The 19,547-nt window shown below is 47.3% G+C and overlaps 1 protein-coding gene across 3 annotated transcripts in view; it reads right to left on the bottom strand.

The window, feature by feature from the left end:
* LOC130879387 (cytochrome P450 4F6-like) overlaps positions 1-18,833 on the bottom strand; it is a 36,868-nt gene extending 18,035 nt beyond the window's left edge. Inside the window, exons 1-13 of one of the 3 annotated variants that reach the window (XM_057777872.1) lie at positions 18,738-18,833; positions 18,198-18,396; positions 13,866-14,010; positions 11,636-11,689; positions 11,419-11,546; positions 10,409-10,530; positions 7,703-7,973; positions 7,313-7,379; positions 7,020-7,149; positions 3,719-3,852; positions 3,568-3,632; positions 3,328-3,410; positions 2,479-2,945 (exon numbers count right to left, since the gene is read on the bottom strand). In XM_057777872.1, the coding sequence (XP_057633855.1) occupies positions 2,768-2,945; positions 3,328-3,410; positions 3,568-3,632; positions 3,719-3,852; positions 7,020-7,149; positions 7,313-7,379; positions 7,703-7,973; positions 10,409-10,530; positions 11,419-11,546; positions 11,636-11,689; positions 13,866-14,010; positions 18,198-18,395 (1,575 nt within the window). In that variant the 5' untranslated portion in view covers position 18,396; positions 18,738-18,833 and the 3' untranslated portion in view covers positions 2,479-2,767. The other 2 variants (XM_057777861.1, XM_057777880.1) reach the window with 2 other exon arrangements.
* Between the last annotated feature and the right edge of the window lie 714 nt (positions 18,834-19,547).

Here is a 19,547-nt window from a genome sequence, read left to right on the forward strand (position 1 = left end):
GTTTTTTTGCTTGTTGTATGTTTCTTATAGGACCTCACAATTAAGGACTCCGCTCACATCTCATAAGAAACTGTGAACTTAAGACTTTTGAATAGTGTTGGGGTTGTTTTAAATGATGGCAGGTTTAGAAGCTGAATAGATGCATTTAGCATTGAGATCAAAATTAGAGCTTGTAGGACAGAGGTGGGGTGTTTGTAATCCCTACTGTACCCCTGCAGGTAGTTGGGAACCGGAGACAGGAGACTCTCTAGATCAGTGTTTCTCAACTTTCCTAACACTGTGACCCTTTCATAGAATTCCTTATGCTGTGCTGACCCCAACCATAACATTATTTTCATTGCTACTTTACAACTATAATTTTGCTACTGTTATGAATTATAATGTAAATATCTGTGACCCCACAGGTTTTTGTGGACCATTCTAGATGCTCAAGAGAACCTGCCTAAAATGTGTGGGAAAGTAGGGACCAATCCGTATTGTCCTCTGACCTCCACACTCACACATTCATATTGTATGCATGAACAAACACACTCAGACATACACAAAAATTAACAACAAGTTAAAGACTTAAAAATCACATCAGGACTCTCTGCTGAAATAGATACCCATATTAGAAAATTTTTCATGGAAAAAAAACCAACAAGAAAATGGGGTTGAAGTGCTGACTCATTCAGAGGCTAAGGACATGTGCTACTCTTGCAGAGGTGTGCTGCCTGCACCACCACCTCCCAGCTAAATAAATACATCTTTAAAAAAAAAAGAAAGGAAGGAAGGAAGGAAGGAAGGAAGGAAGGAAGGAAGGAAGGAAGGAAGGTCAAGGGAAAAGGTTTTGTGATTAAGGACTGCCATTATTTGTATTCTGATAGCATGATACCTAGACAATGCACAAAAATCTATTCTATGCAGTGCTCACACACTGTGGTTACCCATGCATCAAGCTTCTTTGTGTATTACTTATGGGCTAAAAATGGTTTTTAAATCACAAAGAAGTTGGAGTAAGAGAGGGGAGTGAGTACAACACGAATTAGAATACTGGAACACCTGCAAGTCTAAATATTTACTATATTCCACTTTAAGAAAAAAAGAGGGAAGCTGGGCAATGTTGGTGCACATCTTTAATTCCAACACTCAGAAGGCAGAGGAAGGAGGATCTCTGTGAGTTCAAGAGCAGCCTGGTCTACAAAGTGAGTTCAGGACAGTCGGGGTTACACAAAGAAACCCTGTCTCAAAAAAAGCAGAACAGAAGGAGGGAAGTGTAGTAGGAGCTGTGGGCTGTGTTCCTGCCGCCCCAGCTCCTGGTCGCCTGTCTAGCTTAGGCCCCGGAATAACAACACACAAACTGTATTCATTTAAACACTGCTTGGCCCATTTCTATTCATGTGTGTAGCACCCCAAGGTGCGCTTACCGGGAAGATTCTAGCCTACGTCCATCCTGGGTCGGAGCTTCATCGTGTCTGCCCCAGAGAGGAGAGGAAATGGCATCTGAGCTCACTTCCTCTTCCTCCCAGCATTCTGTTCTGTTTACTCCACCCACTATGTTCTAACCTATGAGGGCCAAGCAGTTTCTTTATTTTTTAACCAATGAGCTTCCTCCATCAGGGAAGGAGAGAGGGAGGGAAGAAAGGAAGGAAGGAAGGAAGGAAGGAAGGAAGGCAAGCCTGAAGGGATGACTTTGTGATTAAGAGAGCAGAGAGCACTGGCTGCTCTTCCAGAGATCCAGGGTTCAATTCTCAGAACCCACATTACAGTTATAGACAGTTGTCTATAAGTATATGGGACCCAATTCCCTCTTTTGGTGTATGCAGACAAAATACTCATATACATAAAATAAATAAGTCATTTTTAAAAGTGCTCCAATTTCTTCTATGTATAACAATAACTAGTAAATATTTTTTTCAATAATCATTATTGAATATACGCTATGAAATCTTACTCAGGTAAAAGTCTTATCTGTGATGAGAACTTCAAGACACTGGGTGAAAGAAATCCAGGATAACTCAGTATTGTATGCAGAATTATACAATATTCATGGATAGGATGGCTCAGTAATGGTGAGATGATGATTCTCCTCAGCCTGGTCCTTTAATTTACCGAAAACTCAAAATCATGGCAGGACTCTTTGCATGAGTAAATTCATTGTGAACTTTATATGAAAACACAAGCGGCATAGGAGATTCAAAAATTATTCAAAAATAAAAATACAGTTGCAGGATTCCCATTATTCTTCTAAGATGCACTATAAAACTATGGAAATCACCAGAGTATGGTAACCGGAAATTACACAATTATCAGTCACTGAAATAGTCCACCCCAATGTCTACCAAAATACCTATTCTGTCCTCTCCCTGGAAGACAATGGTTGCACTCAGAACATTCCCAAGGCAGTCAAGCCCAAAAGTCACCTGCCAGTTTTTTCCCCAAAGAACAAGACCTATGGGATATGAGTAATGCTCCCCCATCACGCTTTTTTTTTTGGGGGGGGGGGGGGGTGAGACAAGGTTTTTTTACATAGCTCTGGCTGTTCAGGAACTCACAGCTCAAACATCTATGGTGGCTCTATCGCCAAAATAAAGCCCGTGGTTGAGTTTGGGTGACTCCCATCAGCCTGTAGGTCCTGTGGATGACCCAAGAGGAAACCAGCGCCACCTGTCTCATCCAGGCCACCGGTGGTTCTCTACTGTCCTGCAGCGCCGCCTGCTGGCTTTCGGTGAGGCTCTGCTTATTCCGGATCCTCTGATGAAAGTGAGTGGGGCAGTCCCAGGCCCAGTCACGGAGATCCTGAGCTCAGCGGCTCCACCCGCAGCCACAGCCCGCCCTCCGCGCGCAGGATCAGTTCCGGCTGCCTGCGCGGCTCCTTGTCGTCGGGCCGGAGGCGGAAGCGCAGCAATGTGAGCGCCAGCGCCACCTTCATCTCGCTCATAGCGAAAGTCTGTCCGATGCAGTTCCTGCGGGAGGGCGGGGTGGAGGACTCTGAATACACCCGGACCCAACCAGCCCTCAGAGTTTGAACTTGGCCAAGTCCCGGTTACGCCTGGGCAGCCTAGGGGCAGGAGGGGCAGTGACGCTCCTGGGACCCCGAGTGTGCATCCGCACGCCCGAAGTTCACTCAGACTCAGCGCCCAAGATAGATCAGGGCGAAGCTCTGAGCACAGAGCCCCCTCCTTCTGATCCTGGCACTCTAGACCTTCGCACACACCCTGAGCAAAGGGCCGGAAGGAGACCCAGAACCTAACCATCCCGTCTTCCCATTTTCCCCCTCCCCCCCCCCCCCCCCCCCCCGTCACCACCACCACCCTCCCGTCAGCTCCTCGTCACTATCGCTCTCACCTGGGTCCAGCAGAAAAGGGAATAAAAGCCAGAGGTGACCTCTTCTGAGGGTTTTCTGGGTCAAAGCGGAAGGGGTCATAGACCTGCGGGCCAAGCAAGACTAAACTGATGGGCCGTGTCCCTCTGCACACCCAGCTCCAGAAAAGATAGATATGGTGACAGAAGAGTGGCAGTTCTGGATTCCCAGGTACGAGCCTTGCCCCTCCCCCCCCCCAGGCCCCAGAATTGGGGGGGTCGCACCTCAGGATCTGTCCAGACTGAAGGGTTGTGATGAACCCCAAAGATGCTGATGATACAGTCGTTCCCTTTGGACAAGAAGTAACAGTCAGGAGGAAGTCAACCCTGCCACTGGGGACCACCAGGAGCCACCGGAACCCCATACAGCCCACACCTTTAGGGATGACCCGGCCATCTGGCAGCACAATATCCTGGGTGCAGCACCGAGAGATGGAGATGACCGGGGGATGCAGCCGCAGACTCTCCTTGATGCACATGGTCAGGAAGGGCAGCTGAGCCAGGTCATCCCTGAGGAACCACCACACAATTATCCAGAGAGTAAAAACAATGCCGGGCCTGCTAGATGACTTGGCCTTGGAGGGTTAGCATCCACGCTTCACGGCCTGAATCCAATACCCAGACCACACAGGGTAATAGGAGAGAACCAGCTCTCGAGGGTTGTCTTCCAACCTCCGCACATGTACCATGTACTACATGTACACACACACACACACACACACCACACACACACACACACACAGAGTAAACGGTATAGACGGTACTGACCAGCCTCACTGCCATTTGCTGAAATTCCTACTGCCTCCCCGTGATTATTAGTTCTATAACAAAGTTAAGATGAATCAAACAGGGCTGGAGAGATGGCTCAGAGGTTAAGAGCACTGACTGCTCTTCCAGAGGTCCTGAGTTCAATTCCCAGCAACCACATAGTGGCTCACAGCCATCTATAATGAGATCTGGTGCCCACTAATGGCATACAAGCATACATGGAATGTTATATACATAATAAATAAATAAAATCTTAAAAAAAAAAAGATGAATCAAACATACTTGTTCATTTTATGCTGTTTATTTGTGTGTGTATGTGTTTGTAGGTCAGAGGTCACATTTGGGCGTCTCCCTCTATCCTTCTGTATTTTCTGTTTTGAGACAGTGTGTCTCTCCCTGCATGTAAGAACTGGACGGTTAGGTTAGACCGGCTGTCCAACACAATCCAATCTCCCGCTCCCTGAACCTTTTACATGGATTCTAAGAATCCAAACTGAAGTCCTCATGCTAGCAGGAAGTACATTTCCCACTGGGCCATCTCCCCTGCCCTGTTTATAGATTTTACTTAGTTTTTCAGACAAGGTGTCACTAAGTAGCCGTGGCTACCCTAGAATTCCCTGTAAACCAGGCTGGCCTCAAACTCAGAGATACACCTGCCTCTGCAGGTGTTGGACTTAAAAGACTTGTGCTACCATACCTGGATATACACTGTGTTGTTGTTGTTGTTGTTGTTTAAACAAGGTCTCCATATAGCCCATGCTGGCCTTGAATTCCCTATAAAGTGGAGGATGGCTTTGAACCGATCCTCCTGCCTCTGCCTCACCAGTGCTGAGAGAAGAGGAGTGAGCCACTCACTACCCTTGACTCTAATTCAAAGATTAAAACATTAGAAAATCAAAACAAAAAAGAAAAAGTGGGAAAATTTACTTAATATTTTTAGGAACATTTCTAAGAAAAACATACTTATCAAAAGGTATCTTTGCCAAAACAGAATTATCACATACACTTATGTGAAAGACCTTTAAAAGTTAAATGAAGGCACTCAAGATTTAGTAGTTGGAGGCAGGAGGATCACAATGTTAAGGCCAGCTTAGGCTACCCATTGAGTTAAAAGCCAGCCTTAGCTTTAGGAGACTGTGTCTCAGCAAGGTTAAGGGTGCTCGCCACTGTTCTAGAGGACCCCATCTCACTTCCCAGCATCCACACAGGGCAGCTCACAACTACCAGTTACTCCATCTCCAGAGGACCTGAACCCTTTTGGTTTTTGAGGGGCACATGTGTACATACCCACACCCGAACATAAATAAAATTAATCTTTTTAAGAGTGAATAAGTGAAAAATAAATGCTTGCCTATTCTGACTAGAGCATGGATTTTCCACTGCATCTGAAAAACTGGGCCTATAACGTAGGTTATTCACATCTAGCATTCCAAGATTTATCGTTTCTTTGAGGCGAGAATAAATGCACAGCAGGTTATTGCTAACTCCGACTGGGCTAGAGTGGGGAGCGTCCCCGACTAACTGCAATTCTGTACCCACTCACCAGTTCTCCATGTGCCCCACCCCTTATCGGACTGATTAAGGAGAATGAAAAATCTACAAAATCCAAGTAAGACAGCATAAGGGACAGTCTCATGACAGAACACCCAAGAATTCTTAAAACTCCAAAAGCCTGAACTGAAAGACCAGAAGGAAAGGGCGGTATATTATTCATACAACTGAAGAATCTATATGTCATGAGATACCATGAATAGTATTCAAAGGAGTGATTCAGGCATGCCTACAATCCTGTCTGCCTGTTACAATGACATATGTGTGAGCATGTGTTTGTGTGTGAGTGTGGGGGGTGAGTGTATGAGTGTGTATGTGGGTCCATGTGTGTGAGTGGGTGGGTGGGTGAATGTGTGTGAGTGTGTATGTGGGTGAATTGTGTGTGAGTGTGTGTGTATATGTGTGAGTGTGTATGTGGGTGAATTGTGGGTGAGTGTGTGTGAGTGTGTGTGTGAGTGTTTATGTGGGTGAATGTGTGTGTGAGTGGATAAGTGGGTTGTGAGCATGTATGTGTGTATGTGGGTGAATGTGTGGGTGAGTGTGTGTGAGTGTGTATGTGGGTGAATGTGTGTATGCGTGGGTGAGTGTGTGTGAGCGTGTGTGGGGGTGAATGTGTGTGTCAGTGGGTGTGAGAGTGTGTATGTGGGTGAATGTGTGAGTGAGTGTGTATATCAGCATGTGTGTATGAGTGTGTATGTGGGTGAATGTGTGTGTGAGTGAGTACTGTGTGAGTGTGTGTGTGTGTGTATGTGGGTGAATTGTGTGAGTTAGTGTGTATGTGAGCATGTGTGTGTGAGTGAGTATTGTGTGTGTGTATGTGGGTGAATGTGTGTGACTGTGTGTGAGTGTGTGAGGGGGTGAGTGTGTATGTTATGTATATGTATGTATGTGTGTGAGAGAGAGAGTGATTCAAATCAACAAACAAAGGACACATAACCCAAGAGAAGCGTTGAGGCTATGATCTAGGAATTCTCAGGGGTCAGACAGTAGAGATTTAACAAAAGATGGCCAAGCTGCTCATGTGATCCTAAGAGGGAGACATAGGAGAAGAGAACAGTGAGTTCCAGGCCAGCTTATAACTAGACAAAAAAAAAAAAATTAAAAGTAGAGCCATGGAGGTGACTCCTCAGAGACACTTGCTGTTGATCCTGACCACCCAAGTTCAGTCCCTAGAACCCACATGGTAGGACAGACCCACTCCTGAAAGTTGTCCTCCGACCTCCACATGTGTTCCTGGCACATGCACACCCCCAATACAGTCACACACAGATAAATAAATCAGTGAGACTGTACAAATCAAAAATATCAACTACCATTCTGGTGCACAACTGTATTCATGGCACTGAACCTGTGCTCACCATTCTATCTCCTCGGGTTCTCTGTCCCTCAGCAGCTCCCGCACCTCCTGCCGGCAGCGCTCCTGGTATTCCGGGTGCCTCGCCAGGTTGTACAGGGTCCAGGAGAGCCCACTGGCGGTGGTGTCATGACCTGAGGGGCGCACAGGAAGGTCTGAGTGTCTGGGCTGCTTTAGCACCTCAAGGAAAGGGGGGAGGGTGAATGGTTGAATGGAGGGATCTGGTGTCTCCTCCCAATACCTAACTGGGATTGATAGACTCTTACCGCCACTGTAGACCTACACGGGGATCCTCACCTCCAAACATGAAGGTGTCAGCTTCTGCTCGGATGGCCTCGTCAGACAGCTCCTCTCCATGTTCATCCTGAAGACAAAACTAGTACCCTCAACTCATTCCATGTCTGAGAAGTGACGCTGACCTGAGACAGGTTCTTGTCCCCTTGTGCCTTCCCTGTCCTTTCCAGGGTCGGTCCCACACTTCCCTCCTTGGTTTTCTGCTATTGACCACGCCTTCCACACAGCGCTCAACAGAAGCACTTCTAAAATGTCTCTGTATCCTGTCCTCACTTATTATAATCACTATCTATTGCTTCCCCAAATACCCTCTTGATCAAGTACAACTTCTATCTAACATTTAATGTCAAGGTTCTTGCTTAAGTTCTCAGTTGAGATCCCACAAAAGCCCACCTTGGCCAACAAGAGCACATCAATGAAGTCCAAAGTCTTAGACTTAGTCTTGGCCTTCACAGACTCATCAACACTTTGGCTGGAGAGGGTGCGGCGTCTCTCCCTGATGACAGCATCTGTGAAGTTGTGCACCAGGTCACAGGCCTTGCGGAAGCGCCGCCCATCAGCAGTGAGGTAGTACAGGAAGTCCACATAGAGGATGGGCTGGAAGTGCCGTTTCATTATTAGGGAGCTGAGCTCCAAAATGGCAGCAATGTATTCACTGGGAGACCTGCAGGGCAGGCCAGAGATAGAAAGCAATGTAACATACATGAAACTCCAAAGAAGTTTCAGCCAGAGTCACAGAAGCATAATTTATCCAGAAAAGGGCTCTAGCCAGGCACACCTCTCCTGCTCCCTATTCCTCGTGAGTAGCTGGTCCACCAGGACTCAAAGGTAGATATGGTTGTTCCTACCATTCTTTCACTCAGCATCTGCTCCATCTTTTCTTTCCTGATTTCTTGCAATCAAGTTCATAGCCTCTTCTTCAGATCCCTTGAATCCTGTGTCTACATGACATTCCTCTACTGGGTCAATTGTCTGATCTTAGCTGTGACTATGACTCTCAACTGCTTAAATGCCTTCCATGACTGCTTGGAAAACTCAGAGAGGAGTTCATGCCCTTCTTCCTGGGTATACAACATCCTTAAGTTCTGCCCACTAAATAGACATGGTGGCTTCTGGCTGTAATCCCAGCACCTGGGAGAGGGAGGCAGAAGAATCATGAATTCAAGTTCAACCTGAAGTATCTGTTCAATTCTGAGCTGGCCTAGACAACATAGAAAGATACCATTAAGAAAGGGAAGGGAAGAAGGCAGGAAGGAGAGAGGGAGGGAAAGAAAAAGAGAAAAAAAAGAAGGAAGGGAGGGAAGGCGGGAGGGAGGGAGGGAGGGAGGGAGGGAGGGAGGGAGGGAGGGAGGGAGGGAGGTTTTAGGATTAAAGCCTTGTTGGTGGGGTGTACTTTGAGAATCTGTATCCTTGCCCCACTTCCACTCTGTGCTCCTTGCTTTCTGGGTGCAGCTGCTGAAACGTGGTGGGGCAGTTTCCTGCTCCAAGTACCATGCCTCCCTTGCATTATGGATTTCCCTTTCAGAACGGTCTTCCAAAATATACTGTTCCTTCTAAAAGACCATAGCGTTTTATAACAGCAACAGAAAAGCAAGTGATGCAGGAAGGCAACGGGGGGAAGGGCACTGTTAACTCCTCATGATTGGGGGAGTTTTTTTTTTTTTTACATTTCAGGGGGGCAAATTTCGAGACAGGGTCCTGTAACTCTCTTTGTAGATTCCTTGTGATTATTAACCTTGACTATCAGCTTGATTAGATTAAGAAGTGCTTAGACAAAATCACTTATTTTCAGTGTGTCTGTGTGTGCATGCACGCATGTGTGTGTGCACGTACACATACATGCACACACACTCACACATGTCTTATATGTACATGACGTGTAGTTGTCTCACGTACATGTGCTGATACACATATGTGCACATGCATGTGGAGTCTGGAGGTTGCCCTCAGGTATCTTCTTCAATTGCACTCCACCTTGAGTTTTTTTTTTGTTGTTGTTGTTGTTTTGGTTTGGTTTGGTTTTTTCAAGACAGGGAGTTTTGGAGCCTGACCTGGAACTGGCTCTATAGACCACAATGGCCTTGAACTCACAGAGATTTCCCCGCCTCTGGTTCCAGAGTGCTGGGATTAAAGGCACGGCCACCAGCACGTAGCTCCGCCTTGATTTCTGAGAAAGGGTTTCTCACTGAACTGGAAGCTCACTGACTCTGCTAGCTGATGAGCTCCAGTTATTTCCCCTGTCTATAGTTCCCTCCAGCACAGGATCGCAGATATCAATCACACTGGCTTGGGGAGCTTGGGATCAGAACTCAAGTCTGTGGCCTTGGGTGGCAAGCACATCACTGACTGAGCCCTATCCCTAGCCCTTATAAAGCACATCTCTGGGTTTGTCTATAAGGGTGTTCCCCAGAGCACTGGCTGAGGGGGCAAAAGCCCACCCTAATATGGACAGTCTCGTCCCACGGGCTAGGAGCCCAGAAGGAAGAACAGAACACAGAGAGGGCAGCTTGCTAGGACAGACTACCTCTCCCTCTTCACTTCTTGGCCTTCGTAATGGGAGGGGCTCCATGATGCCCTGCCCCACCTACCAGAATGGACCGAAACCTTTGAAACCGGGAGCCGGCATCAGCTTTTCCTTCTTCAATTGTCTCACTAAGATAGTGACAGGAACCCCCCCCCCCCCCCGCCTGTCTGATTGATTGACTGATTTACTTTATTTGTTTGTTTCTTATCTGTTTGCTTTGGTTTTTTGAGACAGGTTTTCTCTGTGTAGTTTTGGAGCCTGTCCTGTAGACCAGGCTAACCTCAAACTCACAGAGATGCACCTGTCTCTGCCTCCCAAGTGCTGGAATTAAAGGTCTGCGCCACCACCGCCCAGCTTTGCTTGCTTCATTTACTGCTTAGCCACACCTTACCTCTATCCAGGCTATCTTACTTCCCTGAAAGAGCAGCACCGACTCTTTCCCTTCACCATCCTTTAATGCCTGTTATGACCCACATCCTCCAGGGAGTCCCCTTTGTTCCCTCTGGCCAGTCTTCTCTCTCCAACCTCCTGCCTTGGTCCACAGCTCAGGTTCCCAGACAAAGACAATGACTCACTCCTGACAGTTGCTGTCTAAGCTGAAGACACATTTCTGCAGACTGTCCAAGGTCATGAGGCTGATGTGTTCAAACATGTCCAGACGGGCGCTGCCCTTGGCGGTCAGGTGCTGCCACTTGGCCTGGCCAGAGAAGGAAGTAGAGCAAGGCATTGGATCCTGCGCCCCTCCCTAACTCCAAACACTGGGGTAGACACATATACACATACACACACGGGGGGGGGGGAGGAAGGGAGAGAGAGAGAGGTGAGAGAGGAGAGAGAGGAGGGAGAGAGAGAGAAAGAGAGAGAAGAGAGAGAGAAGGGGGGGAGGGCACACACTTGGTTGTCTGCCTCCATAATAAGCCAGACATGGATGGAAGAAAAGAAGACACGCTGGGAATCAGAAACCCTGAGTTCAAGTCTAATGCCTGTGTGCCTCTGGTCAGCACATTTCTCTCTCCTGGTTCCCACTTGGTACGCCTTCAGTAACAATTAATTTGACCGCATCTGTTGTCCCATAAGCCACATTCCACCACTCACACTTACTGCTGATGAACCTAGTGCCGTATGGCCCCAGTTCCCTCATCTATGATGTAACTGTCATAGTCGCCTCGACCTCAGGATGGTGCAGGAATTACAACAGACAACATAGATCGTGGAACTGGCATGGTATTGCGGATAGATAGCAGGTACTCCATAAATGTCAACCAGTGTGTGCCTACTGAAGTAACTCCACACGGGGCTGAAGAGGTGGATCAGAAGTTAAGAGCACTTGTTGCTCTTACAGAGGATCCAGGTTTGATTCTCAGTCCCTATATAGTGACGCACAACTGTCTGAAACTCCAGTTGTAGGATATCCAGTGCCCTCTTCTGGACTTTACAAGCACTAGGAATGTATGGTCATACATGCAGGCAAAACACCAATACACATAAAACATATATATATATATATATATATATATATATATAATTTAAAAATATGTAATCTTAAAGAAAACTATCCCATACAAACAAATACATGCAAACTTACATGCATGATGTTCGCACTCTTATTAAAAACCTTCACATAGGGCTTCAGGATGTCAAAGTGGAATGCAGGTGTCAGCAGGCGGCGGTGGTGGCTCCATTTCTCTCCAGTGCTCACCAACAGCCCATCCCCTAGGAGGGCAGCCATGGCCGTAAGCAAGGGTGGCACCTTTCTCTGGGCCCACAGGGATGTCTCCTAACCCTGACCTTGAGGTACTCACCCAGCCATGGCTTCAGGAAACCATAGAAAGTCATTTCCTTAGGGGCCACTGCAGCTGCCGTGATGGACAATCAGGGGCCATGAAGAAATCAATGTGAACTTGGGGAGTGGGTGGGGACTCTCAGCCCCAAGGCTGTGCACTTCCCCTCCAAGTCCAGCAAGGCAGGAAAGGGAAAGGGACAAAGGAAACTAGAAGGAGGAAGGACCTGAGACGAGGCTAGACCAGGCTGCAGTAGCAGAGAGAGCCAACATCAGCCTGACAGGGCACAGTATGCCCCAACATGCCTTCACATGGCTGCTATATAGTCCAGCACATACTCCACATCTGAACCCCAGTACGACACCCTTAGATGCCTTTACAGAGATCTGGGACACACTCTCTGACATGTCCTGACACATCCTGAAGGTAAGACAGGGACACAGTTAGGAACACAACATATTTGATCTTCCCTGAGATGATACAGTATGGTCTAGCATTGGAATGCAACAGTCTGACATGATCAAATTGTGCCCTTTAGATAACCCCAGATAGGATTTAAATGTGTCCCATTCACACTCCAAATGTGACCTAAACATGCCCCATAATTTTCATGTATCCTCCTTTATACCTGCTAAGCATTGAGTATTTAGAGTTAAAGGCTCCCCTATCCTCAAAGACCACAGGATGCTGGCCCCATGTGCTCCTTCCAAGAACTGCCACTGCCCGCCCCCCAGCCATCAAGCAGCTCCAGCGCCAGCCACACACAGCTGAACCCATCCAGATCTCCTGAAGTACTCCACCCACCCTCTCTCCGTCCTGAGTCACTTTCCAGTTTAAGGTCCCTTTCATCAGAAGCAGCTGAAGCAACTGTAAGACACTAAACTCAGGTGGGTGGAATCCCTGGTGGGCTGTGTGCCTCTTTGGGCATCAGTTTCCTGAACTCTAAACCCTTCTGCTCTGTTCAGTTCTGGTCTATCTCGTCTGTGTTAGATCTCTGTTAGAAGGGCGGTCATAACCTCCATTCCTGGCAACAACCTCTTGAGAGGTGTCCTAATAAATTGATCTAATTATGCTAATGAGCCCATAAAATGATGAAAGCCTGTAACGGTGTTTGTCCATGCTATATTCTGAATTCTATGACAAATGGCCATTAAATGGATTTCTTTGTCTGTTTGTGAAAAATAAATTTATAGACCCATGGAACTTGAACACACAGAGATCTACCTGTCTCTGCCTCCCTACCACTGGCCTTAAAGGGGTGCACGCTACACCCAGCAGATCTTCATATTTTATTTTATTTCTTTACTAGAGATGTTTTGTCAAGGATTAAAAAGTAGGGAAAGATCATACCCTAAGTATGCAAAAGACCTTCTCGCCTTTTGCTTTCGTTTTAAGAAAGTGCTATGAAGACTCATGTGTCCTTTTCTGCTTTGCTTCTGTTGAAGAATTCACAAAACAGGTTGACAGTCGTGGCTCATGCCTTTAACCCCAGAACTTGGAAGGCAGGGGCAAGCTGTGTTCAAAGACAGCCTCATTACAGAGTGAGTTCCAGGACAGATAAGACTACAACAGAGAAACCCCATCCGAAAAAAAAAAATACAGTCTTGTTATTCGTCATTTTATGTCTAAAATAGTATGAGACAATCAAGTCACAGTGAGGGATGAAGAATCTGTCCTTTCACCCAAATGAGGCAAAGTTAAGGGAGTCCCAGAACTCATCCTGGACCCACATGGATTTTTTTCAAGGGGTTGAGCCATTAGGGGTCACCTTTCCCCAGATGAGCGTGAAATCATCCCAGAGGAAGATGGAACCAAGAGATAAAGATCCTGCAGCATGTTTGAGACCTGAACCCAGATGTGCTTGAAGAGCACTCTCCCTGGATTTTTCTGCCAACAAATTTCTTTAGCTGTTCTTTTGTTGTTGTTTGTTTGTTTAATTTCAGTGCCTAGGCATGCAGACTAAGGCTCTGCACATTGCAGAGAAGCAGCCCACTACAAAGCTACACCACTAGCCAGTAGAACTTCTTTCTTTCCTAAGACAACACTGAGCTGAATTTCCATCACTCACTCAACAGAACTCAGGATCTAAAGGAACCAAAAGCCTTTTTCAGGGTCAGTCAGGTTAGTCACAGGGTTGTGGCTTCTATTAGACATGGCTCACTCTCTCCTGCCCACCTGGCCTGTGCACGGATGGAAAGGCTGGGAGAAAAGGAAGAGAACAGACCAGTCATTGGATCCTGGGGAAAAATACCTGGGGCCTGGAGCACGGGAGCAATGAACTTGGGGTGAGTGAGCCTCAGGATGGGGTAGAAGGCCCCAAACCAAAAGAGGTGGACATCAGGGTAGTAGTGGCCCAGTTCAGTCATCAGCTGCATGCCTTCCTCATTGCTTTTGACCTGGGGATGGAGAAGGCGAAGGTTAGTCTTGATGGGGGCCTCAGATAGTCACATTTTCTTGCCAATCAAATCACACACCACTCTCAGACTTCTCATTGGTTCATTCAGCTATGGCTCTTGCTAAATCAACCTGGAAACCTGGGTTAAACTGTGTACATCCTTTTTTAAATTTATGTCTCTATATGCATTTATTATATCTATATACATAGCTCTGTGTGTGTCTCTGTGTGTCTCTGTGTCTCTCTGTCTCTGTCTCTCTGTCTCTCTCTCTCTCTGAAGCCTTATTCTCCTGTCTCTCTTTTTTTATTTTTTATTTTGTTTTTTGAGACAAGGTTCTCTGTGTAGCCTTTGCTGTCCTAGAACTCACTTTGTAGACCAGGCTTGCCTCAAACTCATAAAATTCTGCCTGTCTCTGTCTCCTAAGTGCTGGGATAAAAGGTGCACCACCACTACCCAGCTTGTCTTGTTTCTTAAGATTTATTGGTTTATTATTTGTATATGTGTATATAGCTACATATTTTATGCAGATGCCCATGTAGCCCAGAAAAAGGTGTTGGAACAACTGGAAATGTAGTTTCAGGCAGATGCCAACTGCCTGATATGGGGTCTAGATACTGAAGTCAGCTTCTCTGCAAGAACAGCAGGGGTTCTTAGCCACTGAGCAATCTCTTCAACCTCTCTCTGTTTTTGGGATGGATAGATAGATAGATAGATAGATAGATAGATAGATAGATAGATAGAAAATTGATGGATAAGTATGAATACACAAATGATTAATAGATATGATACTTAATAGATAAATAAAGGGAATAGGAATACATAATAGATAACTGACAGAGAGGTAAAATATCTTAGATATAATTAAATTTATGAGTGTATCTGTGTATATACCACCAATTATCTGTCCCACTTTGTGTAACTCTCTCTGTGTATCTGTATCATTCTGGCTCTCTTTTGCTCGCTCTCTCTTTCTCTCTCTCTCTCCCTCTCTCCTTTGCCTCTGTATGCCTCTTCATATGTCTTTATTATATTTTTTTACATCTGATTCTTCTGATCTCTTCCCCCTCTCTCCTTATCATTCATATAAACTCAGAGTGAACTCAGCTAATTTTCCCCAGCACTGGCCAAGTGCCTCTGCAGTTCTGAAGCAAAGAATACTTGGAGACACCTATAGTCTTGGTTCTTAGTTCAGAAGGAAAATGAGATTAGAATTAATCCCAGCACTCAGGAGGCAGAGGCAGGTGGATCTCTGTGAGATTAAGGCCAGCCTGGTCTACAGAGTGAGTTCCATGACAGCCAGGGCTACACAGAGAAACTCTGTCCCAGGGGAAAGAAATAACTCCCCTCAGGAGAGAACTGACAGCCAGCTTAGGTGCTGGATCCCCATGTAAGTAAGCAGCCTTGGGAAAGAGAAGGGAGAAGATAGTGAAAGATCCGATGTACAAAGTTTAGGGGAGGGAAGACCCAAAAGTGGACACAGGGGGACCACAGGGAAATCAGGGGAGACCAGGGAAGTCTCATCCTAGAACAATGAAAAGAGATCCTTGGAAGAATGATAGAGACAGAACAGCAGAGAGCCGTGGCGAGAAAGATTTCATGGGGCCAGGATTTGAGGACCTGGAAATGACAAGGTGACAAGAATAAGGAGCAGGCAGAGGGAGGGGGCAGCGTATGAAGACTCTGTCCATGAAGCTATGACGAATGAGCAGGCTGGAGAAGAACAAAAGAGGGATGGTGGGGTGGATGGATGGGAGCTTACACGTCACCCAACTGTCCATCATCATTGTGATCAAGAAAACATGATGGGTGGCTGAGTTCATCCAGGACCTTTTAGTGGAGCGTCATTCCAGAAAGTCTCTTTTAAACTACAAATACTTTGTAGTGAGCCTGTTCCTGTAGAGAACCTTGACTAACTCAAATTGTGGTGCCAGGAGTGGCTCGAAGGAAACTGAACACTTTTCTCAGGGCCGGGCGGTGGTGGCGCACGCCTTTAAGTCCAGCACTCGGGAGGCAGAGGCAGGCGGATCTTTGTGAGTTTGAGGCCAGCTGCTCTACAAGAGCTAGTTCCAGGACAGGCTTCCAAAGCTACAGAGAAACCCTGTCTTTGGAAAAATAAAAGGAAGGAAGGAAGGAAGGAAGGAAGGAAGGAAGGAAGGAAGGAAGGAAGGAAGGAAGGACTTTTTCTCTAATAGGCTGTTGGAATTTGGTGCTAACTCTGCAATTTGATTAACTATAAAGTCGCTTTAGTGGTTTGAATGAGAAATGTCCACATAAGATGGGACCCTTGATCCCCAGTTGTTGATCCCCAATTGGTGGTGCTGTTTGGGGAAGTTATGGAACCTTCGGGAGGCGGAGCCTTGCTGAAGGAAGTAGATCACCGGGGACAGGTTTTGAGGTCTTATAGACTGTGCTACTTCTCTCTCTCTCTCTCTCTCTCTCTCTCTCTCTCTCTCTCTCTCTCTCTCTCTCTCTCTCTCTCCCTCTCTCTCTCCTTCTCTCCCTGTCTCCCTCTCTGTTCTAGTTATGGATGAAATGTGAGCTTTCTGCTTCCTGCCCTCCTGCCAGGTCTTCCCACTATGATGGACTCTGGAACTTTGAATGAAAGTAAACCAGTTCTTCCTAAGGTTGCTTTTGGTCATGTTAGCCAGACACTAACTGATACCATTGCTGAAAGCTTGGTAGTTCAGAGACTACTGATAACCAGTGGTGTGAACTGCTTAAAGAATTATGCAAGATAAATGCTCTGATAATTCTGATTCACCCACTGAGAGGAGCAAGGCGGTAATGACTCTCTATATAAAACTTTTTAACATGACTGGGAAAATAAGGAATATAATATGCCAGCTAGTTGCTTCCAATGTTTCTAGATAAAATAACAAATAAAAACAAAATGAGCTTAGTCTCCCAGCTCCAGTGGTGACAACCCATCTAAAAGCTTGTAAATATGTCCTAAGAGAGAAATCTTTTTTGTTTGTTTGCTTTCTTTTTTTAAGAAAAGGTTTTTCTGTGTAGCCTTGACTGTCCTGGAACTCACTCTGTAGACCAGACTGGCCTCAAACTCATAGAGATCCGCCTTGCCTCTGCTTCCCAGGTGCTGGGATTAAAAGCATGAACCACCACTGCCCAGCCCTAAGAGGAAAATTTAACTTGAGTAGCTTGACTTAACCCTGCCTAATAAAAGGGATTGAAAGGAAGTTTCTGGACTGGGAGGTAGAGGGGAGGAAGTCCTGAGGAGATATGAGATAAGGGAAAGCAGACAGGGAAGCTAGAAGGAAAGAGGGCCGCGGTGAGAGGTAAGGGAAAAGCCACACTTGAATCAATGCCATCGGAGGTAGAGACACTGAAATCTAAGCAAGAGACACAGATATGAGACTAAGAAACCGTTCCCAGAAAGTGTAATCATAATGGAAGGGGTCACAGGGAAAAAGAAGAAGAAGTGGTTGGGATAGTGATGGAACCCTTTCGTGGGGAACCTGGGACATTCCGTGTTTCATCTTGACCCCACAAAGGAAAACAGAGTGCTCAACTCCGACACAGCTCAGCCAGTGGAGGCCTCTGACACACTTAGAGAATGGAGAGCTAGATAAGTAAGGAAGGACAGAACCTGAATTGTTGGAGAGGGGAGATTGCTTCTGTCTTCTGACATTCAGGGTCCTCTGGGCGGAGGTAGAAGGATCATACCTCATTCCCACAGGGGAAAAGGCATCTCGGAGAGGTACAGGCACTGGCCTGAGGACAGCAGGGATGGGCCAGGAAGGGTCCTATCACATGTGGTCCACTAGAAGGCCGGAAGCCCAATAGAGGGTAGTGAGGACAGCAGGTGGGGAAGGGGGCTCAGTCCTATGCAACCTGTCTTGGGGGCCTCTAACTACAACATAAAACAGGACTGGACAAATGACAGGAAGAAACCTCAGACCATGAGTCCTGATGAGAATGTGGCCCAAAGTTAGCTAGGGAAGGCCAAAAGGGAAGGAAGAGGAGGGGGAGGAGGAAGAAGAAGAAAGCATCAGGACACAGTGTGGACAGAGGCAAGGAGAGGATCTGCTTTGTGTGAGAGTAGAGAGGGACCCCTGGGCCTCCCTCACTACTACTGTTGTAGGCCCCTAGCCCTCTCCCAACCCCCAGACTCCTGAGAACCGTTCCTGACCCTGTGAGAACACCCCAGGCCCACCTGCCACCATACTCACCATGCCCATGTGACCCCAAAACCAGTGCCCCAAAGGGGGCTGAGGGAAGCAGCGGAGCCGGCAGTAGTTCTCATAGAAGGTATAGATCCAGACCAGAATTCGAACCAGGCACCAGGAGGCCCCACCCAGCAGCAAAAGATGCCATGGGGAGGCAGCCACGGGCCCCAGTCCCAGCCAGGACAAGCTCAGCTGTAGCATCCTGCAGGGCAAATAGGCAGAGCGTGAAATTCTGAGGTCCAGGAAACAGAGGTGAGCCGCCTGGGTCACTGGGGGGGGGGGGGGGGACTGAAATAGAGAAAGGAGAGGAGACACCCAGGGCAATGCAGGGGAGAGACAGTGAGAGAGGGGGACAAAAAAGAGCGACAGGCAGTTAGGAACTGTCTAGAGTTTAGACTGGCCCCGACTGAAGCACTGAGAAGTGGCGTAGTAACTGGGAAACCATGGACCTCCAGAACCAGCGGACTCCCTGGAGTCACTCTGGCTGTAGACAGAGCTTCCACTATTCAGTCAAGGCCTTCCCTGTGTCCCCAAGCCTGGCACCTTCTCTCTGGAGCAATGAGTCCCTGGGGACCTCCTCTCTTCTTCTCCGGAAATGCTTAAGTTTCTGGCTTCGGACTGTGTGTGTGTGTGTGTGTGTGTGTGTGTGTGTGTGTGTGTGTGTGTGTATGTGGACTGATGATCTGGGCTGAGCCAATCCTCCCCCAGGCCTAGCTGTCTCCACCCAGCCCGGGCAAGAGGCCAAAATGAGGGGGCTGAGCCAACCCGAAGCGGATTTAGAGTGACCTTCCCAGGCAGGCAGCAGGTTCTGAGAACCTTCTATCTCAGCCAGGACAACGGTGTCTTAAGAGCCAAAGTTTCCAGCCTCTCTCGCCCTCTGCAGGCCCTCTGCACAGCAGGCTGGGGCACAGCATGGCAGCATTTCTCAGTGCAGAACCAAGAGACTTGGAGCCTCTGCCCACCAGCTGCACAGCCTGGCAGAATTCAAGTCGAGCCTCCAAGTAATCCAAGTTCTGAGTGGAGACAAGAAACAAAGAATTTAGCCCTACTGGGTCAGGGTGGGATTGATTCTGAAACTGAAACTCCCAGCTGAGGAGCCAGAGTTCAGATAGGAAGCAGATGGGAGGGGTCAAGCTGGAGTTGGCCGTGACGGGAGGGGGCGGGGCGGGGCGGGGCGGTAGGGAATACCGGCGGGAGCATAGGTGGGAGAAGAGAGAACTGGGTATGAGAGCTGAAAGAAGAAAACTCGGATTTACTTTTAAGGCAGGCTGTCAGAACAACACCATTATCCATTCAGCTGAAAGAACAAAAGCCCGAGGGTGTGCAGTAATCTATTTAAAGTCGTGAAAGATA

The sequence above is a fragment of the Chionomys nivalis genome, chromosome 1, assembly GCF_950005125.1.
Source record: "Chionomys nivalis chromosome 1, mChiNiv1.1, whole genome shotgun sequence".
Classification (NCBI taxonomy): Eukaryota; Metazoa; Chordata; class Mammalia; order Rodentia; family Cricetidae; genus Chionomys; species Chionomys nivalis.